Below are 27,826 nucleotides of genomic sequence, written 5' to 3'. Positions count from 1 at the left end.
TCCTGAAGGATTTTTTACACCGCAAGAGAGAAAGGATGGAGGAATCGTTATTTATTTCATAATTATACTTTACATGTTTTTGGCCGTGTCCATTGTGTGCGATGATTACTTCCTACCTTCTCTAGAGATCATCAGTGAATGTAAGTGAACATCCTGATCTTTTTCCTGTAAAACTAAGCAGCTTGGTGCAGAACTTTCTCTTTTTAAAAGCTTCAAAGTTGGAGTGCTCTGGAGACAAAACTAAAGAAAGTTCAGAGTCTCCGTGCCTAGTTAGACTTATCAATACAATATTTGATTTGATACAATGTATCAATATTATATTGAAAACATACTCTGATTACACTCTGCACAGGCATTCATTTAAAATTTGCTTTCCTTGTGCCTGGAGGAAAATCTTTGGGGTGAGCAGTAATATGCCCAGGTTACTAGTAAAAGAAAAAAAAATGAGGGGGAAGAACCAAACCAAGAAACCGAAACTCTCCCTATGTTAAAACATGGCAATTAAGTACCTTGTTCAAGTTTCTGTATTTCTCTCAAAGTAGTGAACAAGTATCAGAATGAGCTACTGTTTACATACTGAAGGTATGACACAGGAGGGAAAGGAATACCAGGGTTACAACTGTTCTATGAAATCTAATCAACCTGTAATAATTCCCCTGGCTTCAGCAGACCACTGAATTAAAGAGATGGTCTTGGCTGAGAGTTCAGCTTTTCATTGCCAAGAATTAAAAAAATGCCCTAGGGAAACTCATCCCTGAACACTGTAAAACATTCTCCAGACCAGAACGCTTACAGAAAATGTAAGCTTAAACATTGCTGCAGAGCTGGTATTTTTTTTATTGATGATAAATAAGCATTTGTCAGACTTCTTCCATAGTTAGCCATGTTCTTTAGTTAGAACATGTCCCTGTTCTTTGTGTGCAGGACTTGATCCACAGAGTGAGCTACATTTCATAAACAGTCAACTTGCCAGAACAAAAATCTCATTTCATTCAAGCAAGACCCACACTCTTACACTGTCCATAGAAAGTGAGAATTTGATTTTAAGATCGCAGGACTCGTTTGAATTTAACTAGTATTTCTGGTATGTGAAGACACAGTAGCATGGATTTCCCTGGAAGATAGACAGACTTGATGTGGGTCATGTAGCAATATCACACTAGAGTCCAAGGAATTTCCCCACAATTATTATCCATATGAAACAGAGTTAAAGCCACATACATATGCCTATTTTACATTTTAAGATCATGCTCAAATCTCTTTATTATCAGTACTTTTTTCTGGTATTTAAACTAATTTCTGTAATAAAGTTAGAAATAAATTAGCCCAATAAAGGAGGCTATGTTTTCAATACATTATTTTACCAATTTCAAATAAATGCATTAACTGTATGAAAGTAAGCAAAGTTCATTCTGTTAAACTGTAGTAGCTTCTAACATTATATACTAATGCAAGTAATGGGTACACACTACTGAAGTGTTTATTTTTTTAATAAATAATAGAGCAATTCTTTTGCTCTGTCCTCAGGCCTTGGCCTCTCTCAGGATGTTGCGGGAGCAACTTTTATGGCTGCTGGAAGCTCTGCTCCAGAGCTTGTCACTGCTTTTCTAGGTAAGAGACATATGTTTTGACTCTCAGAATCTAGAATTCTTTTCCTTGCATGACAAACTGAAACATACCAGAGAGTCATTTTCCTTATAGGAGTCTTCGTGACAAAGGGAGATATCGGCATCAGCACCATCCTTGGATCAGCAATTTATAATCTTCTCGGTATTTCTGCAGCTTGTGGGCTGTTTTCCAGCGTGGTATGTATCAACTTTGATAGTTCTGCTCCTAAAAGCCAAAGGTTATCCCTTCTGATTTGCCAACAAAAGCCAAGAGAGACTTACTATGACAACTGTCAAGTTTATTATTTAGTAGCAAAACCAGCATGTAATCAGTTTTAAGATACCTTGCTATGAAAGTTTTTAAAAACACTAACTTGTTAAATATCATACTTAAGTCGTTCCTAAGAATCTTAAATTTTTACATAATATAGAAACAACATATTGATGCAGCATTTACAGCACTTAGTGAAAGTATTACAGACAAGTTTAAGAAAAGTAAATGAATCTGTGATCTGCAGGTTTCAAGGCTATCCTGTTGGCCGCTGTTTAGAGACTGTCTGGCGTATACAATTAGTGTAGCAGCGGTCCTTGCGACGATATCCGACAACAGAGTTTACTGGTAAGAGCACAAGTAGTGTTGAATTCATGTTGACTGGAGATTAGTGAGACAGTGTTTTGACAAAAAAACACAAACAAAAAAACCCAAACCCTAAACTTCAAGTAGCCTGCACTGCCATCCACTAACAGAAATAAACATCCTGTTGGCTTTAAAAAATGTAGAAAGTCACAATGCTTGTAAAGATTACCTAAACATTCAAACCCTGCATATTTATAAAGTTTGATCTGCATAGGTTTGTCTGCACAGACTTCACAATTTCTATCATAACTGTTTTGGCATAGCAATTAGTCTTCAGAGTTTACTCCTTTTAAGCCTTTCTTTTGATAGCATCACTGTTGAAGACATTTGTCTGCCAGAAGCACATCACGAGCTTCCGATGTTTTAACTCTCTTCTGTCAACACTGAAACTCCTGTTGCCTCAACAAGTCAGTCGGGTCCAGCGCTAAGTCTCTGAAGTTTCTAACTCAAAACAGCACATACTATCCCACTCTTTAACCATCACATGAAGACTCAATTTTGCAAACATCAGTAAGATGTTCAATCAGTAAGATCCCCTGAAAAACATGCAGGTATACAATACACAAACAAGATTCTGCAGGGGAGGGGAATTAATCAAACTGCTGAAAGACATGGAGACACTCATGAACTTCCATGACACCGGCCATACAACTCCAAATACATGCTTTTGTGTGTTTTCCTTTTGCTACTCATGCAAATTTGGTTTTTTACACCAACCATTTTAAAGCGTTAAAAAGTTGGGGGGTTCTAGACTACATGTTATGTAAAATCTATTTTTCATTCTAGGTATGAAAGCGCATCCTTATTATTGATATACGGGTGTTATATTCTGGTACTATCTTTTGACATTAAAATCAACCAGTACTTCATGAAAAAATTCAGTCCCTGCTGTACGTGTTGTACAAAAGCTATGGAAGAGAATGCTGAGCAGCAGCCACTGGTTGGAGAGACGGAAGAGAGTGGACCTCTAATTCGTCAACAGTCAAGAACAGATAGCGGAATTTTTCAAGACGAGCTGGACTACTCTCAACTTTCAACAAGCTTGCATGGGCTTGATGAAATCTCTGAAGGTATAAGTATTACTACAGTTGTCTCTAGCACTCTGCATGCCTGTTTGCATCAGTTCTAATAAAGAGTAGATTGTGAGATATTATTAAGAATTTGTTCACAAAAGAACTCCAGCATAGTATTTAAGTAAATCATTATTCTTCCCTGGAATATAACATTAAGCAAAATCAAAGTGGTGGTATTTATATGAAGTTAGTTGCTAGAGGAATGCTAGGATAATTGCTCATTTGTGTTGTATTAGAACAGAAACTTCCACCAGTCTTTGCTGTGCACGTTTGAAACTTCCCAGCAACGCTGCTTGTAAAACGCAGTATCAGCTGAAAGACACACTGGTACTGTACTAATATATACTGTTTTCTTATGACAATGGCAGGTTCATAGCCCAAAATATGCATTATATCAGAAGCAAAGGAATAGCTATGATGTGGCCACAGATCATCAGTTTCCTCTTCAGTTGGGCAAAAAACAGCAGTTGGTACTTACTCTTGGTAAAGGTTTTGTGTAAACCTTTATAGAAAGGTTCATTTTTCATCCACCTTAGTTCTCTCCTAGTGACACAGTAATAAAGAACATTTGATTTCAGAGTTTTGTCCAGTATGATATAGGTACTGGGTAAGACTACAGCTAGAACTTGAGGAAGCGGGTTTTACCTTTTTTCAGTATTCTTACAAGTGGAGGCCAGCAATATGACTGTATACTATAGATTCAAACTTAATGCTACAATTTAAAATAGTTACTTTTTCTTCAACAGATCATCCAAGTGTCTTCACCATGCCTGAAGCAGATATGAAGAGAATTTTGTGGGTGTTATCCCTTCCTATTACTACACTACTCTATTTGACTATACCAGATTGCAGAAGACAGTTTTGGAGGAACTGGTTCATGGTGACATTTTTCATTTCAGCAGCATGGATTTCTGCAATAACTTACGTTCTTGTATGGATGATAACAATAGCAGGTAGGTACCTAAAGTGCCGCTATACAGAATCAACCAATCGAGAATCACTGAAAAAACAGTTTTCTCCCTGTGAAGACTTTACTCTTCCACAATTAGCAGTCAGTTTAGCAACACATACTTTGCTGTAAAAAAAAAACCAAACCCAAACAAAACCAACAAAAAACTTGTTAGACTGCTTAGTTTGCCACCTTCTTCCATCTAAATGAAAACCACTTAAGAGTTTAGCTGCTTCAGACTGCTTACCATCACATGAATGAGAATTTGTTTACATAGCTACAAAACCCAGCCTATATTTAAAAAGAGACAGTTTCATTAAACTGCTTCATGAAGTGAAACAATTAGATACACAGCAATAAACTTGTCAAGCTGAAGTATGACAAACATGGAATCCACCAAGACTGAAATTAAAGATTCAGGGTTCTGTAAAAGAGCCATTATTTCTATACCTATATTTTTCTTGAGCACTATAGTAAGAGATTTGGCATTAAATTAACTCCCAAATTTCTGTACTATTTTCTTTCAACTATAGCATCATGTGTTTATTAAACATTCTTGGGGTGTGTGTATGTATACCTTTTACAAATCTGCATCATAAAGTGAAGCAGTAAAAGAACTGCATTTAAGTGAAAGAAGAGGTATGAACTTGCGTGTAAAAATATTCTCTCAAAAATATCTTAAGGTATTAAAGGTCTCCTCATTTCACTGTTTCTCCAGTCAGCTTGAGAAAAATCCAGGTTTTAATTTTAAGAACAAGCAGAAAACAAATCTCTAAACAAGAAAGGTTACAAAGCTTACCATTTCCACATTATAGCTCACTAATCCTACTCAAATATTCTGCTAGTTCAGCATCCTAAACTTGTTTTCAAATTAAGTTTAATGAATAACTCCTTGTTCAGTGCAGAAAAAAACCTACACATTTGATAAACCTTTGAGAAATTACTAGTAGATCGCTAGATGTAACACCAGGTTCACTCCTTGGTCAAATAATTTTCCACTTGTATCTAAAGAGCAAGGGTTTACTGTCTGAACGCTAGAAGCCTTTGAAACAGGATTCAAATGAAAGTTATTGCTGTTCTACTAGACAAAGCACTAATTCATACGAAAGCAGGTACTGGAGATTCAAATAGTGTATTAGTGTTAGTCCACTTTGAAGAGTCATCACAAGCAGTATTGGGTTCTTTGGCCCGCTACTTCTAGGTCAAATATGTTCTATTTACACATTAAAATACTAAAAATTACACACACATTATATTCAAGTCTAGGTTCTTTCATGAAGGGTGACTCAAGGATTCTATCATTCCATAAACAGCCTATCAGAATGTCACAAAGGTATCATAGCTGGGGACTGAAGTTTGATGGTCAAGAAGAAACCTAACTTAGTACACCTTTGTGTTGCTAGCAAAGAAAATTTGAATACTTATAGCAAGATATTGCTACTGATACATAAAATTAACTAAAGGCTAGAAAAATAAGAACATTCTCTCTTTATGGTCAGTTGCCAGGAAAAAAAAACCCTACATATTAAATAGAAGATAAATCTATCTAATAAAAAGAAAAATTAGATTCACCTGAGTTTAGATTCTATCTTACAACCTTCAGAGGGCTAGAAACTACTGTTGGGTACATAAGGCTGGTTCATTCATATTTCACCTTGGTTTGCTTGGCATGAAGCATTATTTTCCAGCCTGGATGGTTTATAAAAGCTAATCTTGTTGGTCCCTCATCCCACAAATCTCTTACATTAGGAGTGATGGAAGAATAAATACCAGTACAAATTCTGCAACAGGTTCATGCTAGTTCCTCTGAACCAACAAATAGTTTCGAATATAAATTTACTGGGCTGATCTAGACTAAGCTGGTATGTACTACTAGGCAAGCATTGCTGACCTAGCTTAGCGTACTGCCTCTTATTTTAAGAAAACTGTTCTTCTTAGTGTCCAAATATTGCAAACAAGAATTCAGATTTCAACAAAAAAAATTAAGATACTTTTTAGTGAACAAAAAAGTTTAAGAAAAACTAATTACTTAATAGTTTGAATAGAGGTATCAAATACTTCAGCATATTGATGCCTGTGAATGGTACAACTGCTAAAACAGTTTTGACGATCTAAATCCCTGTATTTTAAGTGAGAAATTAATATACTTACAGGACATGTGGGGCTAAAAAAAAGCGTGAGGAAAAATAAGCTGATGTTTTAACAAAAATTTAAAACTTTTCTTAATTTAAACCGTATTTACCCAAAGAAACTCACACTTCTAAAGGATTACTTGCACTTAGAAGTCATATAAAAATTCCACATTTTGATTCTTCCAAATCCAACAAAAGAACTTTCTAATTGGAGTGAAATAGTAAAGCCATATAGTTGAGACAGTATTGTAGTAATGATCTTAATGACCCTCCTCCCCAAGAAAATTCATGTGCTTTTTTTCCTCCCCCTTTAAAGAGTGGGTGATTTTAAGAGTTATTGCTTCATGAGACTTTTGAGCACTAACGATGACATGCCCCAAACCATAGAAGACTATTATCTATTATATTTTCCAGAAACTGGGGGGAGGGGGAGGGGAAAGGGAGAGGAAGGAGAGTAAATTGTTCGATATTTAAACTTCTACTGTATCTGAAAGAAAAAATTCATAATTGGTATTAACTTGACCACTGGAGACATTCCACTCAGGTCTTTGAGAAACTTGTTAAGATGGTTACTATACTACAATTCCTTTTTTATTTGATTGAATAACAAGGACAGGATGATATTTCTTTGTTGTTGTTCTTGTTTTTAACTACGTCATGGTTCAGTCATTTCGTATTTAGTCAAGTTAGCTGACAGATTCCTTTAGAAATTACTGTATGATTACTAATCCTTTCTCCAGCAAACAAAGCCCAAAGCAATTTCTTTGGATGAAACTTAAACTAAAAACATACTTGCATTTTCTACCATTATTTATCAACTGCAGGTGAAACACTGGGAATTCCAGAGTCAGTAATGGGTCTCACATTACTAGCAGCAGGAACAAGTGTACCAGATACAGTTGCAAGTGTGCTGGTGGCTCAAAAAGGTAAAGATTTTAGTATTCAGGCTCATTCCAATGGATGTGTTTAAAAGGTACTATGAAAAAAAGAATTCTAGTCTACATTTCCAGAAATTCAAAGAGTAACTTCAAAATTTTCGCTCCAGATTCTAGAGCTTAAGTTTACTAATAATAAATAAATAGCTTACCTGAAGAAGCTGTGGCTCAGACATTTAAAAACTTCTGAGAGTATCTCAGAGAAGCGTTCTAGATTGGTTTGATTTGTTGTTGATCAAGTGTTACAGTTTTACTGCAAAACACAACTGTAGGTCTTGGTATTTTAAACATGACTGGATTTTATAATGGCCTGTTTAGCTTATTGTAAGTGCAACTGTGCAGATGCTGGTGATTTAGGGAGACTTTTTTTTATGTTTGTGGTACCCAAAACCATGTTCTGTAGAATCATGACTATGGTTCTTTCAATGAAAAGTCTTAAAAGGGTGCTCTGTGAGAAATGAGGGCTGACAGTCTGTTCCTCCAAAACAGTTTGGCAATTTCATACAATATAATTAAGCAGACTTATTTGTATTTCTTCTTTTACAGGAAATGGAGATATGGCTATGTCTAACATTGTAGGATCCAACGTATTTGATATGCTTTGTTTGGGAATACCCTGGTTTATAAAAACTGCCTTCATAAATACATCAGGACCCATAGAAGTGAACAGCAGTGGTTTGACATACACAGCCATTTCTCTTATCTGTTCTGTTGTTTTTATTCTTCTGGCAATTCACCTGAATGGCTGGAAAATAGATAAAAAATTGGGAGCAATTTCTCTTGTACTGTACTTAGTATTTACTACATTATCAATTTTATATGAACTTGGCATCATAGGGAACAATCCTACAAGGGTCTGTGGTGACTAGTTTTAATCAGCGATTATACTGATGAAAAAAATAAAAGCAGGAGAGAAAGATCAGTTTCTTCATTTAGTCAAAATAAAAAAAAAATTCAAAACTCCCATTGGGCTCTAAATCTTATTTACAGAACTAAGTCATGTCATTAAAGTAATATTAAGTAGAACGAAAACATCACAGCCTAATTGGAGCCCTTTCTTTTAGAGTCAAGAATTACAGTATGACTACAACGCACATATAAAACCAAAATTCTGAAAAAAAGACATCTAGTTTTTACATTACAATGTTGATACACACTGGGAGGGGGGGGAGAAATCAGAAAACACTAAACAAATCCCACTATGCAGTCTTGAGATTAACAGAGAAAATGGCTTATTTTATTAAAAACAGTATAACCATTCATTTAAACTGAATGACTAGAGACACTTGGCCTAATTTTCCAAAGGCGCTGAGCATCCAAAGCTTCCACGGTCTACAGGGACCTGCAGGTGCTCAGTGCCTCTAAAAAAACCAACAAAAATCAGGCAAATTGTCTTTAAAAACCAAACATAGTAAGATTCAGTTAACAAGTATCACAGTATATTAAACACTATACTGTTAAAGGCTGGTGGGATTTAAAAGTTCCTTTTTACAGCTTTTGTAAGCATACAATGTTACTAAAAATGACTTACTAGGATAAAGAAGCTAAACAGACATAGGAATGTTCCTGAACACACAGTTTTAAATTATGCATTGCGATCCAAGCGTACATCAATTTCTCTGCCACTGATTTTTATGCCGTTCATTATCCTACAGGCCTTTTCAGCAGATTCTGGTGAGTCAAATCTGACTGTTCCACAGCCCTTTGATTTTCCATTCTCCATTTTTATTTCTGCAAACATTACATGACCTGAATAAATAAGTTAAACAGCAGTTATTTCAAGTCTTCAGTGCACTAACAACTTAAGGAACTCATCAGAAGTGATGAAAATGCATTTTAAAATATAATTTAGGGGGACATATAAAATTAGCACTTCCAGACTGACAATACATTCACTCATTCAGGGAAGGTGACGCAGGTCAAAACAGCAGTGAAGAATCCAAATTAAGATCCATTGTTTCAAATCTTTCTTTCACACCAGCGTAAGATGAAGTATGCCTGTATTTGACCTCAAATTTGAAACAAAGTGCCCTATAAGCTAAGCGAAAGTTTTGTGTTTAATTTACTGACACTGCCAAAAGTGTGACTACTGACAGGCGTTAACTGAATTAATAGTCCAATCCAGTCTACCATGTTTATCACAGCAACATATCAAGCAACCACAACAATCAAGCAATTTTGTAAAGAAGCTGCAGGGCAAAATTAGAGCCTTTAAAACAGTAAAGTTACCAGGTTAGGAGTGGTGGAAAAGTAGCATGTACTATTCAATTCCTGCAGTGTTTTCTTGAGGTTGGACACCCAACTCATGAGGCAACATTTTTATGTAGATGTCTTGGTACCTCAGAGGATGTTCAATGCCTGGAGCTAATGAGTTTTTGCTTATAGTATGTTCTAGCACACCACTCCTGAGCCCCCAAATGCCACTAGGAACAAGAAACTTTTCCCTAACATATATAGCTTTTTATTTTTAAATATCACGTAATAGAAGACTGGCCTTTCACTGAAAGAAATTGAACATATGGAGACATGGTCTTTATATTTCCTTACGATACTGGCGTGAATACAATCTGTTGCTTATATTTGTGCTTACAATTCTTAAAAACAATTCAACATAATTACTACATCTGTTAGTTGCCAAAGAGATAAGGAGGAAAAAAAAAAAAAATCTGAACTATCTAAAAGTTGACCAGGCAGTTAAGACTTAAAAAAAAAGAGAGAACCTGTTTCACTCTATCCTCCAGCTACAAAAAAAAATGTGAACACCTGAAAATTTTTCATAGTTGAACTGTGAGTTCTAATCTATATCAAATCTGCAAATAGCTGTATGAAGACTGTCTTAGGTATCAGTAACATGTTTTAAATTATTTGTCTCTTCTGTCTCTCCAAAATAACAAAGGCCATCTGTAATTCAGTTAAAGCTTTCCATTCTGAACGTGCGTTTTCAAAACAAAACAATCATATATTTCTACACCCAAGCTGCATTTTTCATTCACTTCTGTGAAAAGACAACTTTTCTGAATTAGATAAAAAGAATTATTGGATACTTGTAGCAATCCTTTATCTTACATAAAAAGGGCCTTTATTTCTTAACATAAAGGGGAAGCATTACAGCCTGCAGATATGCTAATCAGGTTCATCTATTTGCATAAAAAACAATCTGCCACTTTGGCAAAATTGCTAATTCTGATTTGATGCAGCACCATTTCTGGAAGTAATGCATAACCTGGACAGGCCCAGGCCCCTGCATGCATTTGTCTCAAAATAAACGCTACATTATATACTCTGTGTTGACCAGAGGATACATAATACCTGCTTCAAAAAAGAAAAAGCTCAAAGAGTAATTTTATTAATGGAATGGGTTAAAGTTTATAGCAGATGAGCACTCAGAGCCAACATAGACCATACTGTACCTTGGTCTCATGTGTTATGTCATGCCTAAAAATTATTTATATAACTCAGGAAAAGTAGGGGAAGTAAGAAAGATTAGGCTAGCCAGACCCTTCTTCAGGATAAGGCAACAACCTTGTCTTCCTGTCCCTATCTAATGAACACCATATAAAACACGAAGTCGATGGAGCTGAGCAGGGATAAGATTCAAATACGTACCACATTGACTGAATTTTTCCTTTAGCTTCTGCCAGGTCAAGTCAAAAGGAAGCTAGAATAAAAAAGCATTATTAATAACAAAATATTATAAAGAGAAAAAGAGCATGTAATCAAACATGCACACAAAATAAACTCATGGCTTCTATGTATTCAAATGCTTACATTTCTCACAAATATCTGGTTGCCTTTAGAGCCTAATCTCTCTCTCATGCCACTTCCCATTGGGCCAGGCACAAATCCTCGATCGATATCGATGTTCCTGTCCAGGCCTCCACCCATCGCTGGTCCCATTCGATCAAAACCAGAACTCATCCGATCCATCCCCATACCCATTCCTGCAGCCATACTGTTCATACCACCCATTCCACCACCTACACAGAGAAAGAAAAGGATAAAATAAAAATCTCTTTTTAGTAACAAATGCACAAGTATTTTGTAAAAAAAAAAAAAAAACAAACTTCTGTGTCAGGAGAAAAATAACTTTAATAAAACTGCTGTAATACAAAACATAACTTCATATATGCACAGTGATTTATCTAGTAGCATGGCTCATATTTTAAGTCAAAGTATTAGAAGATACAAAGTGCCAGTTCTAAAATAAAAGTAAAAAACAAACTGCATCAAGCTAATAGTCACACCATCTAATGTAGTAAAATGTTGAACACAAGTAAAGAATTAAGATTTAAAGGCTGTCCAGCTTTTAATTAATAAAAATCTGATACCCTGTACCAAAGAGATCAAGTAAATAACTGTGACAATGTTAAGATACAGATAATTTGACCATACACTATTGTCTATTTTGCTTCCTGCATTCACATTCAGCTTTACTTAATGCAGCCACACTTAATGACACAATCTTCTAGAGAAAGCATATTTTGCAGAGAACAGATGTTACTGTAAGTATGGTGAAGAGCACGGACTTTCCTATGATACATGCAATGAAATATATTAATGTATATTATATAAAGAACTAAGGTCAATGGCATTCAAATATCCTATTATAGTCTTTCTGGATTCATAATTAAAAATTAATGTAAAGCAAAACTATCAAGATCATTCATGAGGGACCTTCTCTTTAAGCCTTATGCCTCTCAAGATTGCCACTAGCAAGATTTTAGTTTCTCATCTGCTCTAGCCTGAGGAACTCAGACATTTGCTCTAATACAAACTCAGTATTGGAGCTTTGCACAAAATTTAACTGAGTGACAAGGCTGATTCAAGGCTGATTTTTTATTTCAATGCTGAGAGATTACTGAAATTCAGCTTCATGAAGTTCACACAAATAACTCTGCCCATTTGTCTTTTTTCTGGAACACAGATTTACTTGAATCACTTCTCCCTCCAAACCAGAAGTTAAAACCATTTCAAAACTAAGATTAAGGAAAAGACTGTATTAGTAAGTTTTCCTCTGAACTTTTACCTCAACAAAACAGCTTTAAAGACTATTAGACTTGCAGACACATGCAACAGAATTCTACTTCTTCCAACACTGGCAAGACACTACACTACAACCAAATCCTCTGATACAATTACATGTACACCATATCATTACATTGCCCATGCATTTACATTCTATTGAAACAAGTTAACCTACTCATTCCAGATCTCACTGGGCCCATGCTAGGTGCTCCCATTCCTCCTGCAAAAACACCAATCATTGCACCACCTAAACAGAGAAAAATAATAAAGTGACATATACTGAAACCACCAGTTAGTGACAACAACAAAGCACACACTGATGAAGTGCACTGATCTCAATGTTACCTGGCAATTCTTTTCTACAGAACATTTTAATCTGTGCCTTTATTATTCAAAATAAATAGGAAACATCTAGTAAGTAACATTAGTTCCTCCTTCTCTATTACAGGATTTAAGCTACTCTGATCTCTTTCCAGTTTTTCTCCCCTCTGACAGTCTGCCAGCAGCACAAACATCTTAAAACTAAATGAGGCTTTTCCCACATTGGGAAGAACAGCCTCAAAACTGAAGGGTTCATCTTATTTGAACTTCATAGTACAGAAATGCCCTAGTTTCTCCCATTTTTAAGAAACCTATGCAAAAGCTAGGAGCAGCTCTCCCAATGTCTGTCTTTACTGCATATGAAGAGTGAATTGATGGAATTTGGTGGGGAAAAAGGGAGAAAGAAAGGGAATCAATACTTAATAAAAGCTATTTGGCAGAACCATGGAATCTCCAGAACGGTATCAGAGATTGATTCTAGAGTGGGGTAAAAATAATTCTTTTCATTGAAGTGCTAATATTCAGGAAAGTAATCCCAATGGAGCTTCTAGAATTGCAGAAACTCAGAAGAACTACATTCCTGTCACTGCAGAACAGAGTGGAATTGTCAGCTGCATTTTTCTTGCTTGATTTTCATACCTAAAACAAACAGCTCAGTTTTTACTTATGGCAAAATGGATCAATAACTGATGTCTTCAGGCTAGACACTATTGTTTTAATATCTAAAAAAGGTCACTGCCGAGTCTTCCATTAGATTCGTTTTCTCCACACAGTTCAAAAGAGCAACAATTGTGGGAAATATTTGTCTCCTCTCAGACAACATGCTGTCATAGCCATACCAAGACCTCAAAAAATATGGACTAGCCTGTTTAAAAAAAAAAAAAAACAACCACAACGATTTTCAACACCAGCAGAATTACTCCCAGTACTTCAGCCAACAGTTTGCATATGAGGAAGATCTTAATACTTATTCATTAGGCCGGAGAGGGTCTTGCAATGAAACACCAAGTCAAATTTTGAGATTGCTGTCAACATGATTGGTTTTTGTCCTTAAAAAGAATTGTGAAGAAAAAAAAAAATCCCCATTTTTCCAGAGCTAGAAAACTTTAGTTGTTTGTGAGTGCATCCCAGTTACACCCACTCTCTTTTAAAAGGGGAAAAAAAAAGTCTCCCCAACAGTCTAAGATGCACTTAAAAAAAAACAAAACAAAACAAACAAAAGCAACACACACAACCTGAAAGCTCAAATAATCCTAATAAGCAAGATTTCAGCTGTTTCTGACCTTAGAAACATCCTTTACCTGTACTTTTTCCCCCACTGGCTTTTCACCAATAAAAAATTATATGCTCGGAGATGCTCTGTGACACAACTTTTGATTTTTTGGATACTTCAAAATTTTGGCAATTTAAATGGCAACTCCAACAATTCTGCTGCAAATCAAATGTCCTCATTTTCACTAATTGATGCCATAGCCCAATCAAAGACTGTCTTAAGCTGCCCTCCTTGAAACCGGCAGGATACTAAAGCCAAATGCACTCACAGCATTTCCTTTTAAGATACCATTAACCTAAATATTGTAACAGGAGTACACTAGGGTTTTCCCTGACTAAACTAAATCTATTAACTATTATATTTGTAAATATTACTTAAGGATTAAGTTGGGAAACTCTTATCTTGGTTCTCAGAACAGTATTTAAATGGTAAGATTGCTGAGAGGTTGTAAGTTGAAGCTTGCTGGATCTACTGAATAAACGACTCCCACATCAGTTTCTCACAGTGGCATGTTCATGCATTTCAAAACCAATGTGTGTTACCAGAAGACTCGAAGTCTTGCATGAACATTTATAACTGAAGTGGCTTTGGATTTTCACTCAGGAAACAGATGTTTATCCTATGTTGCAAGTAGACAGAGTGAAAGCATACACTTGATTTCATTAATTCCAAGACATTAAGACTAACTCAACTGACAAGCTTATTATATTCTTATCACTTCTACAGAATTACCAGTGCTCAAAGACAAGCAAACAAAAGTTACCCTTTGTTATGACTTGCCCAAATTAAAAAAAAAAAGAAAGAAAAAAAAAATTCAACTTTAGGACCAGATGAACCTTATGCTCTTAGCAGCTCTTCTCTTTCACAGTGTGGAATTAAGGGAGGGGGAAAAGGAAGAAAAACAGGAAGGAGGGGAGAAGAAAACCTGTCTCCTATAATGCATTCATCCAGGTAACAGTATAGTAACAAAGTGCAAGAAGTCTCTACTGTTAAGCACTTCCAAGCCTCTTAACATAGAAAAGTATCTCATTTGAGGGAACCCAAAAGTAACAAAATGAACTCTGTCAATGAGACATCATCTATAAACAAAACAAAGCTGGCTCAGTTAGAGAAGAGGCCAATAAATCTCATTCTGAGCTGCTTGAGCCAAAAGGCAGGAAGAAAACAGAGGGCACCAAAATTCACCATTCCTATCCAATGCTACCTGATTTACAGTAAAAATAATTTTCCAGCATGCATTTGCAAAAGCAGGCTCCTGGAATTTACAAAGGCGGTACGTGGGCAGCTTATTCAGTATTCCCAGAAGCATATACTTTAATACCCAAAAGACTTAATACCTCACAAAGTTAATATTATGAAGCTAAATGCTTTCCTCAAATCACTGTTTTGTTTATATTTTACAGATGGGACAAAACCCCCACACTTTAACCTCTGTTCTAAAGTGATGGCTATCATGAACACTCAGGTTACATCCTTATAGTAATGACTGGGGGAGAAGGGACAGAGAAAGATGACCAAATGAAACCAGGTCTCTTCTTGATTTTTCTTCTAGTAAAACTCTTCCAACACTATGTTGCAATTTGCCACATGAAATTTAACAGTTACCATACCCATCCTTCCAAAAGAATCTCCAAAACCACGGTTCAATGCCATGTCACTACGACCAAAATCTCTGTCCATGTTTCCTCCCATTCCACCACGGAACATTTCTGTAGAGAACAAAGCAAAAAATCAGAAATATTCTGTTATATACGTCTAAGCTGATGTTCATACAACACTTGTTTCACAGCTGCTTGTTTAAATAGAAGTGTGTTCAATGCACAAGTCAGTGGCACCTATTAAATCTTTAACTCCCACACCAGTTCCCATGCCTCCGCTCATGCCACTGACTGTATTTCCTTTGAAATCATCTACATTACCCATCCCTAAAGGAAGGGCTTTTAATAAATAAATATTAGCAAACTAGTAAGTGTACAGGAACAGTGTTCACCTACCTCCCATTCGGTTGACTCCAAATCCTCCCATATTAGGCATTCCTTCCATTCCACGAAATCCAGCAAGTCCTGTAAAATAAGAAAGAGTGTTTTCTATATAATATTAAAAAAATACTTAATGTAAAGAACTTCACTGCACGTACCGCCTCCCATTCTATTCATTCCGCCAAATCCTGGACCATCTATTCCCATACCTTTAAACCAAAAAGACAAACACCACTTAGAAGACAGGTAAGATCCTAATGGATTTAAAAAACGCAAAGACAGTTAACATCTCAAAAGCACACTACACAAGGCTTGCTTTGTCAAGAGTATGTCACTCTTCCAAACACAGAAATGACAATTTTAAACTTAAAGCTCCGTAAAACTTAAAAATGAACACAGATTTACCTCCTGGACCCATGCTCCCCATTCCACCACCCATGCTCAATTGCGTTGCACTGATGGGCTGTCCACCTGGTCCAAGTCCCATACCAATGCCACCAAGACCACCTTGAAAACAAAAATAAGTATCACCAGAAGAAAGATCTTGTTCTGTATCATAAAGAGACCACAGTAAGCAAGACTGTGCTTGAGAGACCACTACTAAACTGTTCCAAAAGTCTGTATCAACATGTATTAAGTTCAAGGAGTAGAAAACAGTGTGTGCACTCACGAGGTAATTGTGAAGTTTTGCTGTCTGCAACACGGAAATCTTCATGAGGAACTGATTTGTCATCCTGATAAAAAACAAGGACGTTACGCTATGATCCTTTTGATGTTTTGGCAGAGACATATAAGGTAGAAAGAAATGTAAGCAACTTACCATTTTTACATGCATGGGTCTATCGAACAGGAATTGTCCATTGAACATAGCTGAAGAAATGCAAGTCAAGGAATCTAACTACAGAAGACAATTTAACTATTTCAGAAGAATCACTGTAAAAACTTATTTTATTTCTGCACCATTTTTAGGAGTCTTCTCTTTCCTTACATAATCTTTAGAATGACAATTCAAAGGCCAGAAAAGACTATACAAGCTGTTAGGTATATAAAAGTTAGTGGCACGCATGTCACATTCCCACATATTTTAAGCTTGTTCAACGTTATCAGGAACACCTTTTTAGACTCTAGCAGTAAACTCAGTTATCCGCATAGTATTACACTTTAGTCCCTATATACTAGCTACAAGGCAAATAAGCACCATTTGCAAACCTACACTATCAGAAGCCATTAAAGACTAATCCATATTTAATCAACTATTTTTCAAAACCAAGGATACATATTGCTTGAACAGCTTCAATTGCTTGTTCAAAGGTAACTGTTCCCATTCCTCGACTCTTGCCATCTTTATCTTCTTTGATGTCTGCACGCTTTACAGTTCCAGCAATGCTGAATACCTCCTTCAGTTTCTTCCAGCCAACTTTAAAGTCAAGCTTACACACAGAAATACATTAGTGATTTCAGTGCACATTTCTGTTCTACCGTTACATTTGGAAGAGATTTTCTGCACTGTTGTAACTCTCCAGCTTCACAAAATGCTTGATATATGTAAATAGCCAGGATTTTGTAATATACACACACTGCAACCAAGTCCCAAAACGTCAGCTAAAAGCAACAATTTATACTACGTATACGTATTTTACTTTAATTAACATACTAACATTGAGAAATGGATGGGATCTTGTCAAGAGCAGCTGTACTCCCACAAGTCCCCTTGCAGACAAAGTAGTCTTTTGTGCAAATAAAGAACTTAGGAAGTAAGCACCTCCAACAAATGTAACAGTTTAAGTTAGTCTAAAGTAACTAGCAAGATAAACTGAAGTGTATATTTAATTTAAAAGAAGAAATGCAATTGTAAATAGATAGCTAAAAGATGTATAAAATATTTTTTCAAATCAACAGATGACTGTGCAATAATTAAAAGTGCATGCCATCCTCAAGAGTTTAACATATCTTTCGTGTCCAAAATGTGAATACATATCCAGCATTTTTAGTTGAATATACTAATTGTGAACTAACATTTCCAATTTCCTCTTTATATTAAAACTGAATTATGCAGGAATATAAGATGTTTTACAAAGATCAAATATTACAGTTATAAAATACAGTTTTAAACTTACATTAGCAACAAAAATAGTGGATCCAAGCCTGCCTGCCTGCAAGTTACTGATAACCTCAGGAGGAATGTTTGGATTATTGAGAATAGAAGGTGGTAAATTCATTATTCCAGGTGCCACATCAGGTCCATGTCCTCCTGGAAACTGTCCTCCTACACGCTGTAATGCCCTACGAGCATGTTCACCTTCAGGATCCTGAAACATGGACAAAAATAAAGCCAACTTAATCATCAACAAGAGGACTGGCAACAAACAAAAAGGTACTATTTGAAATTCTACATAAACCCATCAAAATTATCAACTAATATCCTTGTCCATGTCAGAGGGATCAAGAACTGAATTAGCATGGAGACCTAATTCCCTCACCTCTAGAGGTGGGTCCTTTCAGATGAGGGTTGAGGCATATTGGCAAAGCACTTGTTGAGGAAGCGTGCACTGCCACTTCACATGTTGTACCTAGCCTATGGACAAGTAGAAAAGATTTCAATCTAAAGGACTGTCAGTCTAGTACCTTCTTCCAAGAACTGAATTAATTTAATTAGGTTTTTTTGTTATTTGTCAATACCATTAGTAAAGTTGTAACAGGACAAAGAGAACTGCATCAGACACCGTCATATACTACAACACTACAATAGAAACGTTGACATCAATTTCACTTTCCAGTCAGCACAAGTTCTCTACTTCCAGCTCCACTTCTGCACATAGGTAGTAGTCTGACACTCAACTCATTCTGTGTCATATTTTGAAGCAGGTAAGCAATGAAAACATAGAATCATTTAGGTTGGAAAAGACCTGATGACACTAAGGTAAGAATATGAAGTTAAAGATAAAGTTGTTTTAAAGAAAAACAGTATTAGATTGACTTTAGGACACACTTTTTGTCAGTTCACTTGGCATAGTATCAAGACCTTCTGCAAACGAACAGGCACTTTAGCCCATTAAGAAAATGTCATTAAACTGGAAATTACACAGCTAAGATGCTCAAAACACTGCATTGTCATCTCAGTAGTTATAGTATCTTCACTATTTCAAATTAAAAACAGCAGCAATAACCATACCTCTTTAATATTCAGGGGTCTTCCACTAAGATCATATTTGTTCATAGTTTCTAACGCTTTCTTAACAAATTCTTCATCTTTGAATTCAACCACACTTAGAGGAAACAAAACAAATAAAGTTTAAAATGTTAAAGTTAGCAGAATGTTTTGATAGTAGTGTGTTTCTACAGACATAGAAAAAGAAACTTACCCACAACCCTACATCCATGATGATTTGTCATATGTAAAGAGAAAAAAAAAAAAAAACACTCAGTCAGCACATATGATAGAGCATTTAAGATTCCAGTTAAAGATCCCAGCTCACTGTTAAATGACTATTCAAGTTATTTTCAGCTTCAAAATCCGTAATACATGCTCTTTACTGGTAGCCAAGCTGAATTTCTCCTGCTTTCTCAACATACATACCTTTCAAATGCAAGAGAATACATTATCTTTTATTCTCTTTGAGCCAAACCAGAATTGGAAAAATGCCACACAGATCCATGTAAGGATAATTGGGGAGAGGAGGGGGGGGAAAGGGTGGAAAGAAAAAAAACCCAAAAACATAACCAAAAACCAATCAAGACACTCATCGTGTCATTAAAAGCTGCCCACTGACTACAAAATTCAAATCTACCTACATCAAGAATACCAGTACGATGAACAAGGAGTCTGCATACCTCTTCAGTATACTAACATAATTGAGAAATTACTTTGTAGGAAAATAACCTTATTGACTGCACCAGGATCCTTCTAATAAAGCAAAGAGTTGAGGATTGCTTTAAGTAAAGCAAAGCTGACAGCATGTTTTAGTTTTTACAAGCATTAAAGAAAGTCATTTACAACAATTGATACAACCTCACTTAAGACTCAAACCTGCATTTCTCATGTTCTCACTGCAGGTTCGGAGCTACTATTGGCCAAACTTTTGACTATTTTTAAGAAGACAAAGGAGCTTTAACAATCTTCACTCTTAGTGCCTCATTGCTGGCACTCTGTTGGCTACCAACCATCTCCATCCATTTAGTTTTAAGAAAGCAAATACATTAATCCAGTGTTTAGAGTACCAACCCTGCAAAGCTGTCAAATCAGGCACTTCAAACAGTATATTCTTAGCTATCGTTTTATACTCATTGGCCTCAAGAAGAGAATACTACGCTAACATAATTTAAATAAAATCAGTGGTTTATTGAACGTCCTTTATATGAAACAGATTTGTACCAAAACAAAGATGTTGGCTAAAAAGAAGAATTAAGTAAATGCCATTTGTTAACAGTTACAGAAGTATTTTGTCCTTTACAGCCAGCTAGTCTGAGTTGCATGAGAGTGTCAGACTACTTCTAATACAAAATCCTCAAGGCTATCTTAATGAAAATCAGTGTAAAAATGAAACTTACTTTCCAATAACTGGTACAGGTATTATACAAAAATAAAACTGCTGAGGAACTTTTAAACCTCTAGCAGATTGTTGCCCACGGCACTTACCCTTGATTTTCCTTCAGCATCCTTAAACAGCTCCACGTATGTAACCTCACCAACTACATAAGACATACAAAGGGAAAATACCAAGAGACAATGCATTTAAACACCAGTATCTTTCTTTACTGTGCCCCTGTGCACAACTCTACAGAGAAGCACCTATTATTCACCAACAATCAAAACCAGACCAACGTACCTCCTGTCAATGGCTATATAATTTAGCTAATTTTCAGAAATATGCAGCAGCCACATTCTCAGAAGCTAAAAACAAACAACTATATTTAACCTAATTCATACCACAGATCATATTTTGGCCAGTATGATATAGTTGGTGAACAAATTCAGATATACACAATCCCTTAACCTAACAAATGAAACGTCAACGTTCACTGGGAAGTGTTACATTTATCATCCTACTCACAACACCTGTTTTAAGGTGACTTTCTACCTGAATGTCTTCAATCATAAGTTTGCCTTCAAAAATAACCAAATTTACACATCAAATATTTCACAGCAAGCCACTCACTTTCTAAAGTAGGAAGTTTCAGTAAATAAACCAATCAAATAGTCACGTCACCTTACAACAGATAAACCAGCAGTTACAGAAGGGGGGTTTGGGCATTTTTCACAGCCTAAAAGCCAAGTGTGCTTTGCATTACTTTTGAAGAATCAATTTTTTCAAGGAAAACACAGAACTAACTTTTTACAGAATTCATATATTAGCATTATTTTACCCCAAACTTAAAATAAAACGTTTGGGGTAGTAAGATTACTCTATCAGAACTGCAACAATAGTAACAAGCTTTTAATACAAATCTCCAGACAAACAGTCATGGCAGTAGTGACAATGCAGACAAAGTTAATTCCACAGCCAGATTCCACCAAAGAAATACAAAACAACTTTTGAAAGACGTCCTTTATTATTCATGTTAACACACTGAATGTGTTGCTTAAATACAATAGCCCTTAAAAAAAAAAATCTACAAAGACTACAACTAGACAAAACACAATCTCTTTAAGAAGTCATGAGGTCATGCATATACTCTCTACTGTCACACTAGAATGGCAGAAGATTGTAAGCACTTCATTTACCCATCCTACCCTGCAATGCAATTGTCTCAGATGAAAGAGGGGGAAGGGAGATAGATGTACCAAGTAAAGGCCAAAAAAAAAAAAAAAGTCGTCAAATCAAATCTGTGTGGCTCAAAGGACATATACATTGCATTTAAGTTCTACCCCTTTCTATGTGAAGTGTATTATAAGGAATAAGTTACCTTTCTCTCTCATCAGATCTTTAATAGCTTGCCATTTCATGTCATATGGGATGTTGCTAATAAAAACTCTATTACGATTAATAGTCTTCTTCTCTCCAGCACCTGCATTCTTGTCCTTTGAATAGGGGTGGAATCTATTCTTGTTTCCAAGAGAAGGGATTGCCTTTGGTTTTGCAACGTACTTCTCTTTCACAGGTGCCTTCTCTTCTTTTGCTGTCTCATCATTATCCCTACATCAAAAAAAAAACAAAAAACAACAAAGCCAAAAAAATTATTAGTCTTGTGCTGGATCATTAGACTATTATACCTCCTATATATATAGCTGTAAACCTCCTATGCTATTAGAAATCCCAGGATGTCAAACGCTGTTTTTCAAATTAGGAAAAATAAATTTGTGTTACCAGTCTAATTCCAAAACACATTGCTTTATCTAGAACAAAAAATAATGTTATAATAGATTTATTCACTACTGTAAGTAACGAAAGCACTTCTTGCTACTTTAGTTATGTTCCATTTCCATTATGTCTGTCAAGATTCAGCAAGACAGTACTATGAAACTACTACAAATATCAAAATACGACGACTTAGCTGAAAAATAAGCAACAGCATCCATGCTTTGGTACTTCAATAATTTTCACATCAGACTTGGCTAAGTTACACAATATTCACCACAGAAGTGAGAGTTGAAATGATCTAACTTATGGAACAGCTTGGTATACTTCATTCAATGTAACAGTAACATATAAAAATGAACTCTAATAGATTGTAAATCAAATTACATTTTATTTACCACATAAGTTATTTTTATTCACAACTTCTGCCAGGCTGCTTTTAGACAGAAATTAAAATTCAATTAACAACAACAAACGCTCTTTCACTTTCATTGCTCAACACTACTAGAATTTGAAAACTTGCTAAATGCATCAAAAAAACCGTGACCAGCAGGTCGAGGGAGGTGATTCTCCCCCTCTAATCCGTGCTTGTGAGACCACACCTGGAGTACTGCGTTCAGCTCTGGGGCCTGCAACCTAAGAAGGACATGGACCTGTTGGAGCAAGTCCAGAGGACGGCCATGAAGATGATCAGAGGGCTGGAGCACCTCTCCTATGAAGACAGGCTGAGAGAGTTGGGGTTGTTCAGCCTGGAGAAGAGAAGGCTCCGGGGAGACCTTATCGCAGCCTTCCAGTACCTGAAGGGAGCCTACAAGAAAGCTGGAAAGGGACTTTTTACAATGGCATGCAGTGATAGGACAAGGGGTAATGGCTTTAAACTGAAAGAGGTTACATTTAGATTAGATATAAGGAAGAAATTCTTTACTATGAGGGTGGTGAGGCCCTGGAACAGGTTGCCCAGAGAAGTTGTGGATGCCCCATCCCTGGATGGCCAGGCTGGATGGGGCTTTGAGCAACCTGGTCTAGTGGAAGGCGTCCCTGCCCATGGCAGGGGGGTTGGAACTAGGTGATCTTTAAGGTCCTTTCTAACACAAACCATTCTATGATTCTATGAAATAGGTACATTAAGACATGCTCTGCATCTAAGACTAATTAAGTCACCAGGTATTATCCACTAGAAACAACAAAATGGACCCTCGGTCTTTCAAAAATTTGGCAACAGCAGCTGCTCTCCTTTTAAAATATTTTACTTTTTAGATGAAAATGCAGGAAAATTTGCTTCCTCTCTTTTAAAGCAGCCCAAATCTCAACTTTGATAAAACTATACACTTTGAACAGAATTAGATAAAATATCCAAAACTCTTTAGCACTCTTGATAGTGTTACTATCACAAGGTGATTTAGCATGCTAACAGAGGCTCAAGGTGCCTGAAGTGTTACTTTAAAAAAGGTGAACCGCTGAACTGAAAGAATCCAGTGATAATGCCACACAAATGTGATCCACTAAACGGATGCTATTGCCAGGCTCAAATCCCACTGCAGTTAATGAGAAATTTAAAAAGTACTTTTACACTAACTCTTATTTTAAAAAGCCAGCATTAGACACTCGAGTTAGAACAATTACAAGGAAATGTCCTACAGGACTGTCAAAAGTGATTGATTGTGAACCCTCCTTCTTAAATTACATCACTATCTTTACAGTTTTTCCCACATTTCAGAAGGCTTAGTTTTTATATCATTTTGACACTTTGGAAGGTTTCTAGTGTAAAATTAGCCAAGACAGGCATTTCAGTTTTACAACTGCAACGTATGGCAAGATCACTGATTTTGATTAATTGAAATGAGTATTTTCAGCTCTCTGTATAGTTATTAACAAAACAGTGAGTAAGTGGCAGTCTTGCACTCAAGAGCACATGCAAGTCGCCTTTCATGAAGCTAAACCTATTATCTACTCCAGTTTGGGCACTTTTCAGGAAGGAATAAATTCAAATACATCCATATTTCTCCCATGACTTTTTCCCAAATTTTGAAGTACTCGTATGATATGAACTTCACAGTCCTCTTGTTTACAAGTGGATTAAAAGAGGATTAGCAACTGAGAAATGCGTGGACACTCCTCTGGGCTAAGTATTTGTACAATTTAAAACATTCAAAGTCAACAACACATTATCTGGTTCAAGCATCCTCCAGCTTCCCTCTGCATCATCGCTCCTCCACACCGTCCTGTCTGTTGTGGCAATATAATACTTGTGTGGCTGTGTAATGAACTGAAATGGGGGGAACAATACAGGGAACTGGAGGGAGCCAGAGGGAGAGGGGAGGGAAAGAGCAGAGTATCAGGTTTTCCAGTCAGATCAGTTCCTTCCAATGCAGTCCCATTTGCAAACGCAAAACTCCTGCCCAATGAGACCTCTAGTAAAATCTGAATTCGTCCTTAAGTTTGAGGATTAAAGCAATGGATTCTCTTTAGCCTTTTAAGCTCTTTCCTGCTTAAAGGATTATGAAACAGGCCCTGAGTGCTCAGGAAGAGCCAGGTCTCCAAATATGGAATCCACAGGCTCTACAAGACCTGGCTGTGCAAACCAGCAGAGAGCACAGAGGATATGAGTCTGGCATAAACTCTGAAATCTGGGAAACAAGAAGACGCTTCACTTAGTCTGGGGATCACAGTCAGTCTCCTGAAAATAGAGGATTAATTAAAAAGCAATCCTTCTTGCAGAACTCATCTGCCAAAACCAACGGGCCAGCGAACAAGATGGAGGCAGAGATCCTTCTGTTGATGTAGCTCTTACCCTCCTCCTTCTTCAATATTAAAAATAATTTCAGTCAAATAATACATTCAAAGCAATGTCGTGTTAGTCACTAGTAGATCTCAGAAAAGACAGTCTCAGAAACTATGAATTGACATTTTCTTGGGGGAAAAACAATAGTAATTTCTACTCTTTACCTTTTGTGTGAACTAATCATTTTATACATTTAATTACTATTTGTCTGCGAAATCACTAGCAGATTTCTAGGATTGAAAAAGAGATGTCTACATTAATTTCTTTTAAAGAAGCACATCCTCATTGATTAAAAAGACCAATTTTTCCTTTTGAAAAAATAATGCCTTTGAACTTCCATACAGTTTTGGAAACAAAAGATAAGGTTGCCATATATAAATACAGAACTAGAAGCGTAAAAAATAATAAGCACAAGATAAATAAACATGAAAGTCTTAAAAGCTGATTTTTTTTTTTTAAACAAACTTCTACTTCTCTGCTCACAAGTGTCTATACAAATAATAAGATCAGCAGAGACAGAAATTCAAGAAGTCCACAGCATGTGATTCTAAAGCTTATAGATCAGTTTAGCTTTGTTGCGCTGAACAGTTCCACGGCTCAATATAATAGACTTAGGGAAGTGTGCAAGTTGAGACCAGGATTCCTCTCCAATTTAATCTGAGTGCTAAGCAAACCTGGTTACTGAAATAATTTTTTTTTAAGTAGTACATTTCACCTGCACACTGACAGCTTAGTCCTTTGTACACAGGTTTTGGGGAAGACTGGAAATTGTATGCAAAAGAATAAGATTTGAAACTCTGTTTCCAAGAACTTTGCATTATTTTCAAATGTAAAGTTGCAATTTCTACCACACAGAATGACTGGGATTTTTCATTTGCTTGTGATTAGTTTTGGAGGGAAAAGAAGAAAATTGCTGACAGTAGGAGGGATACAGAGAAATTAAGTCATTATTTTAACAGTAGCAACCCCAAAAGGCAATAAAACGTTATATGCCTCAAAGTGCAAAAGGGTCACAATCCTCCTGTGAAAATTCAATCATAATTTGCGTAGTTTGGAAGCTGAGGGCCAGGCTCAGGAAAAAAAAATAAACTGCTGTTTTATGGTAATGTGAAATTTATAACTTGCCAACTATTTGAATTTCACCGGGAGTCAAGTAAAGGCACGAAGTATGCCTTTATTCCTCCAGCTTTATATTGAACTTGATCCCATGTGCATTTTTTAAACACAACAGTATCAGACCTGGGCTGCTTAGAACATGTCAAAACTTCACAGATCTCAACAGCTTTGATGTACTGCAACATACTCCTACGGTAGGTCTACTATAAATGTATTTTCCCTCCAAGATGTGAATGAGATTAAAAAAGATATTGAAATTCCAATGGTATGAGGCCAAAATCTAGTTCATGTAAAAAATGACGACCCTTGAAGCCTGGTATCAAGAACAACCAAACCCATAAAAGGTTATTCACGGTATCGTTCTAGACAGCTGGTACTTCTGGCTCCCTTACACTATGTTCCTTTTAGACCTGCTATATAAGGCACAGTTTACATATTCCATATACGATAATATCACTATTTACAAGAAAAGTTTGTGCATGTATGTGGGGTTTTTTGTTTGTTTTTTCAAAATCACTATAGGACTGTCTTACTATTCTCACATAAACAACGATTATTTCAAAGGCTTTACAAAACATACCACTACGGTAAGAAGTGGAAACGTAAACAAAACCAGAAGCGATCCAGAACACTTCTAGAAACGGATCCTGTGAGAACTGGCCTGACCAGGGCCCGTTACAGCAGCCCGGAGGCTGGCACCAGCCAGGCGGTTAGAGCTCAGCCCGCCGGTGCGGTTTCACACCGCCAACACCTGCGGCTCCCCGAGCAGACGCCCAGCCCCCAGCGACTGCGAGTTCACCAAGGAACTTCACCTCCCCCATACCCAGGCCACGGTCTCCTCCGTGCACCCTGCAGGAGCTTACCGGGGCGGGAGATGCCTCCCTCGCTACCCCACCGCCTCAGCCCCGGCCACCCCTCACCGCCCCCCGCCGGCGCACCCCGGGGGCTCCGCGTTCGGGCCGTGAAGCGCCGGAACGACTCCGTCCCCCAGCGGGGGAGGAGCCCGGCGGGGCGTGGGGGAGGAGGGGGCCGGCCGGCCGCCTTCCCCCCGCCGCGGCCTAGGCGGGCCCGCCGCACCCCCGCGCTTCCCTGGCCGCGCTGCCCCCCCTCCGCCCGCCCCGGCCCGGCCCCGCACACACATTTTGACGCCATTAGCGCTGCCCCCGCCGCTCTCGGTTGCTGCCGCTGTTGCTGCCGCTGTCACTGCCGCCGCGTCCTCATCCCGCGGCGGCTGTTGTGCCGGCTGTTGTTGCGGCGGCGGCGGCTGCTGCTGCTGCGGAGGCGGCTGGCTGGCGGCGGCGTCCTCGGCTGCGCGCTGCGGAGCGGCGGCCGCAGCCTCCGGCTTGTCGTTCTCCGCCATTTCGTGGCCGGGCCGCGGCCCCGCTACCACTGGGTTTGAAAAGGGCCCGGAGCGCCTCGGCCTCGCCGCGCCGGGCCGGCCAAGTCTCGCGAGAACGGGGCTTGCGGCCGGGGGGAGGGGACGCGCCAGGAGGCTTTACGGGTTGCCATGGCGACGCCGGTGGGCTGCCGGGCCCGCGGTTGCCATGGCCGCCCCGCAGCCGCGGCGGGCGCTTGCCGCGCAGGAGCGGCACAGCGCGGCCGCGTCCCGAGGGGTCCGCCGCTCTGGTGTGTGACCCAGCGGCCCCAGCTCCGGGTGGGCAGCCCCCGCCCGAGCGGTGACTAAACCTCAAGTGCTGCTGC

The 27,826-nt window shown here is 37.7% G+C and overlaps 2 protein-coding genes across 3 annotated transcripts; one reads left to right on the top strand and one right to left on the bottom strand.

The window, feature by feature from the left end:
- SLC24A5 (solute carrier family 24 member 5) lies at nucleotides 1–8,202 on the top strand. The gene is made up of 8 exons (XM_075160051.1): nucleotides 1–140; nucleotides 1,528–1,611; nucleotides 1,702–1,805; nucleotides 2,126–2,226; nucleotides 3,031–3,314; nucleotides 4,064–4,270; nucleotides 7,223–7,324; nucleotides 7,880–8,202. The coding sequence occupies exons 1-8, from the start codon at nucleotides 74–76 to the stop codon at nucleotides 8,200–8,202; spliced, it is 1,272 nt and encodes a 423-aa protein (XP_075016152.1). The 5' UTR covers nucleotides 1–73.
- On the bottom strand, nucleotides 5,828–27,567 carry MYEF2 (myelin expression factor 2). Of its 2 annotated transcripts, XM_075160052.1 has the most exons (17): nucleotides 27,265–27,566; nucleotides 21,836–22,065; nucleotides 20,568–20,620; nucleotides 19,294–19,301; nucleotides 19,104–19,197; nucleotides 18,049–18,240; nucleotides 17,208–17,361; nucleotides 16,752–16,801; nucleotides 16,602–16,665; nucleotides 16,337–16,438; nucleotides 16,090–16,140; nucleotides 15,947–16,015; nucleotides 15,563–15,661; nucleotides 12,534–12,605; nucleotides 11,102–11,310; nucleotides 10,940–10,991; nucleotides 5,828–9,082 (listed from the first exon to the last, which is right to left on the bottom strand). In XM_075160052.1, the coding sequence occupies exons 1-17, from the start codon at nucleotides 27,483–27,485 to the stop codon at nucleotides 8,919–8,921; spliced, it is 1,884 nt and encodes a 627-aa protein (XP_075016153.1). In that variant the 5' UTR covers nucleotides 27,486–27,566; the 3' UTR covers nucleotides 5,828–8,918. The 2 variants fall into 2 exon arrangements, with proteins under 2 accessions (XP_075016153.1, XP_075016154.1); XM_075160053.1 differs by lacking the exon at nucleotides 12,534–12,605 and having other exon boundaries at nucleotides 27,265–27,567.
- Nucleotides 27,568–27,826: the final 259 nt, after the last annotated feature.

The sequence above is a fragment of the Calonectris borealis genome, chromosome 11 (assembly GCF_964195595.1).
Source record: "Calonectris borealis chromosome 11, bCalBor7.hap1.2, whole genome shotgun sequence".
Lineage (NCBI taxonomy): Eukaryota > Metazoa > Chordata > Aves > Procellariiformes > Procellariidae > Calonectris > Calonectris borealis.
The sequence above is the reverse complement of the archived record's forward strand: the minus strand, read 5'-3'. Positions and strand labels throughout refer to the sequence as shown.

What these genes read in the sequence shown, in the direction of transcription:
- MYEF2 (XM_075160052.1), bottom strand. Translation starts at nt 27,485, where the DNA reads ATGGCGGAGAACGACAAGCCGGAGGCTGCGGCCGCCGCTCCGCAGCGC. An exon ending in AGCGCTAATGGCGTCAAAAT is followed by an intron (nt 22,066 to 27,264) that starts GTGTGTGCGGGG and finishes TTTTTGATGTAG; the next exon opens with GGATAATGATGAGACAGCAA. An exon ending in CAAAACTTCACAATTACCTC is followed by an intron (nt 16,439 to 16,601) that starts GTGAGTGCACAC and finishes TTTGTTTTCAAG; the next exon opens with GTGGTCTTGGTGGCATTGGT.
- SLC24A5 (XM_075160051.1), top strand. Translation starts at nt 74, where the DNA reads ATGTTTTTGGCCGTGTCCATTGTGTGCGATGATTACTTCCTACCTTCT. An exon ending in GCTTGATGAAATCTCTGAAG is followed by an intron (nt 3,315 to 4,063) that starts GTATAAGTATTA and finishes TTTCTTCAACAG; the next exon opens with ATCATCCAAGTGTCTTCACC. An exon ending in ATGGATGATAACAATAGCAG is followed by an intron (nt 4,271 to 7,222) that starts GTAGGTACCTAA and finishes TATCAACTGCAG; the next exon opens with GTGAAACACTGGGAATTCCA.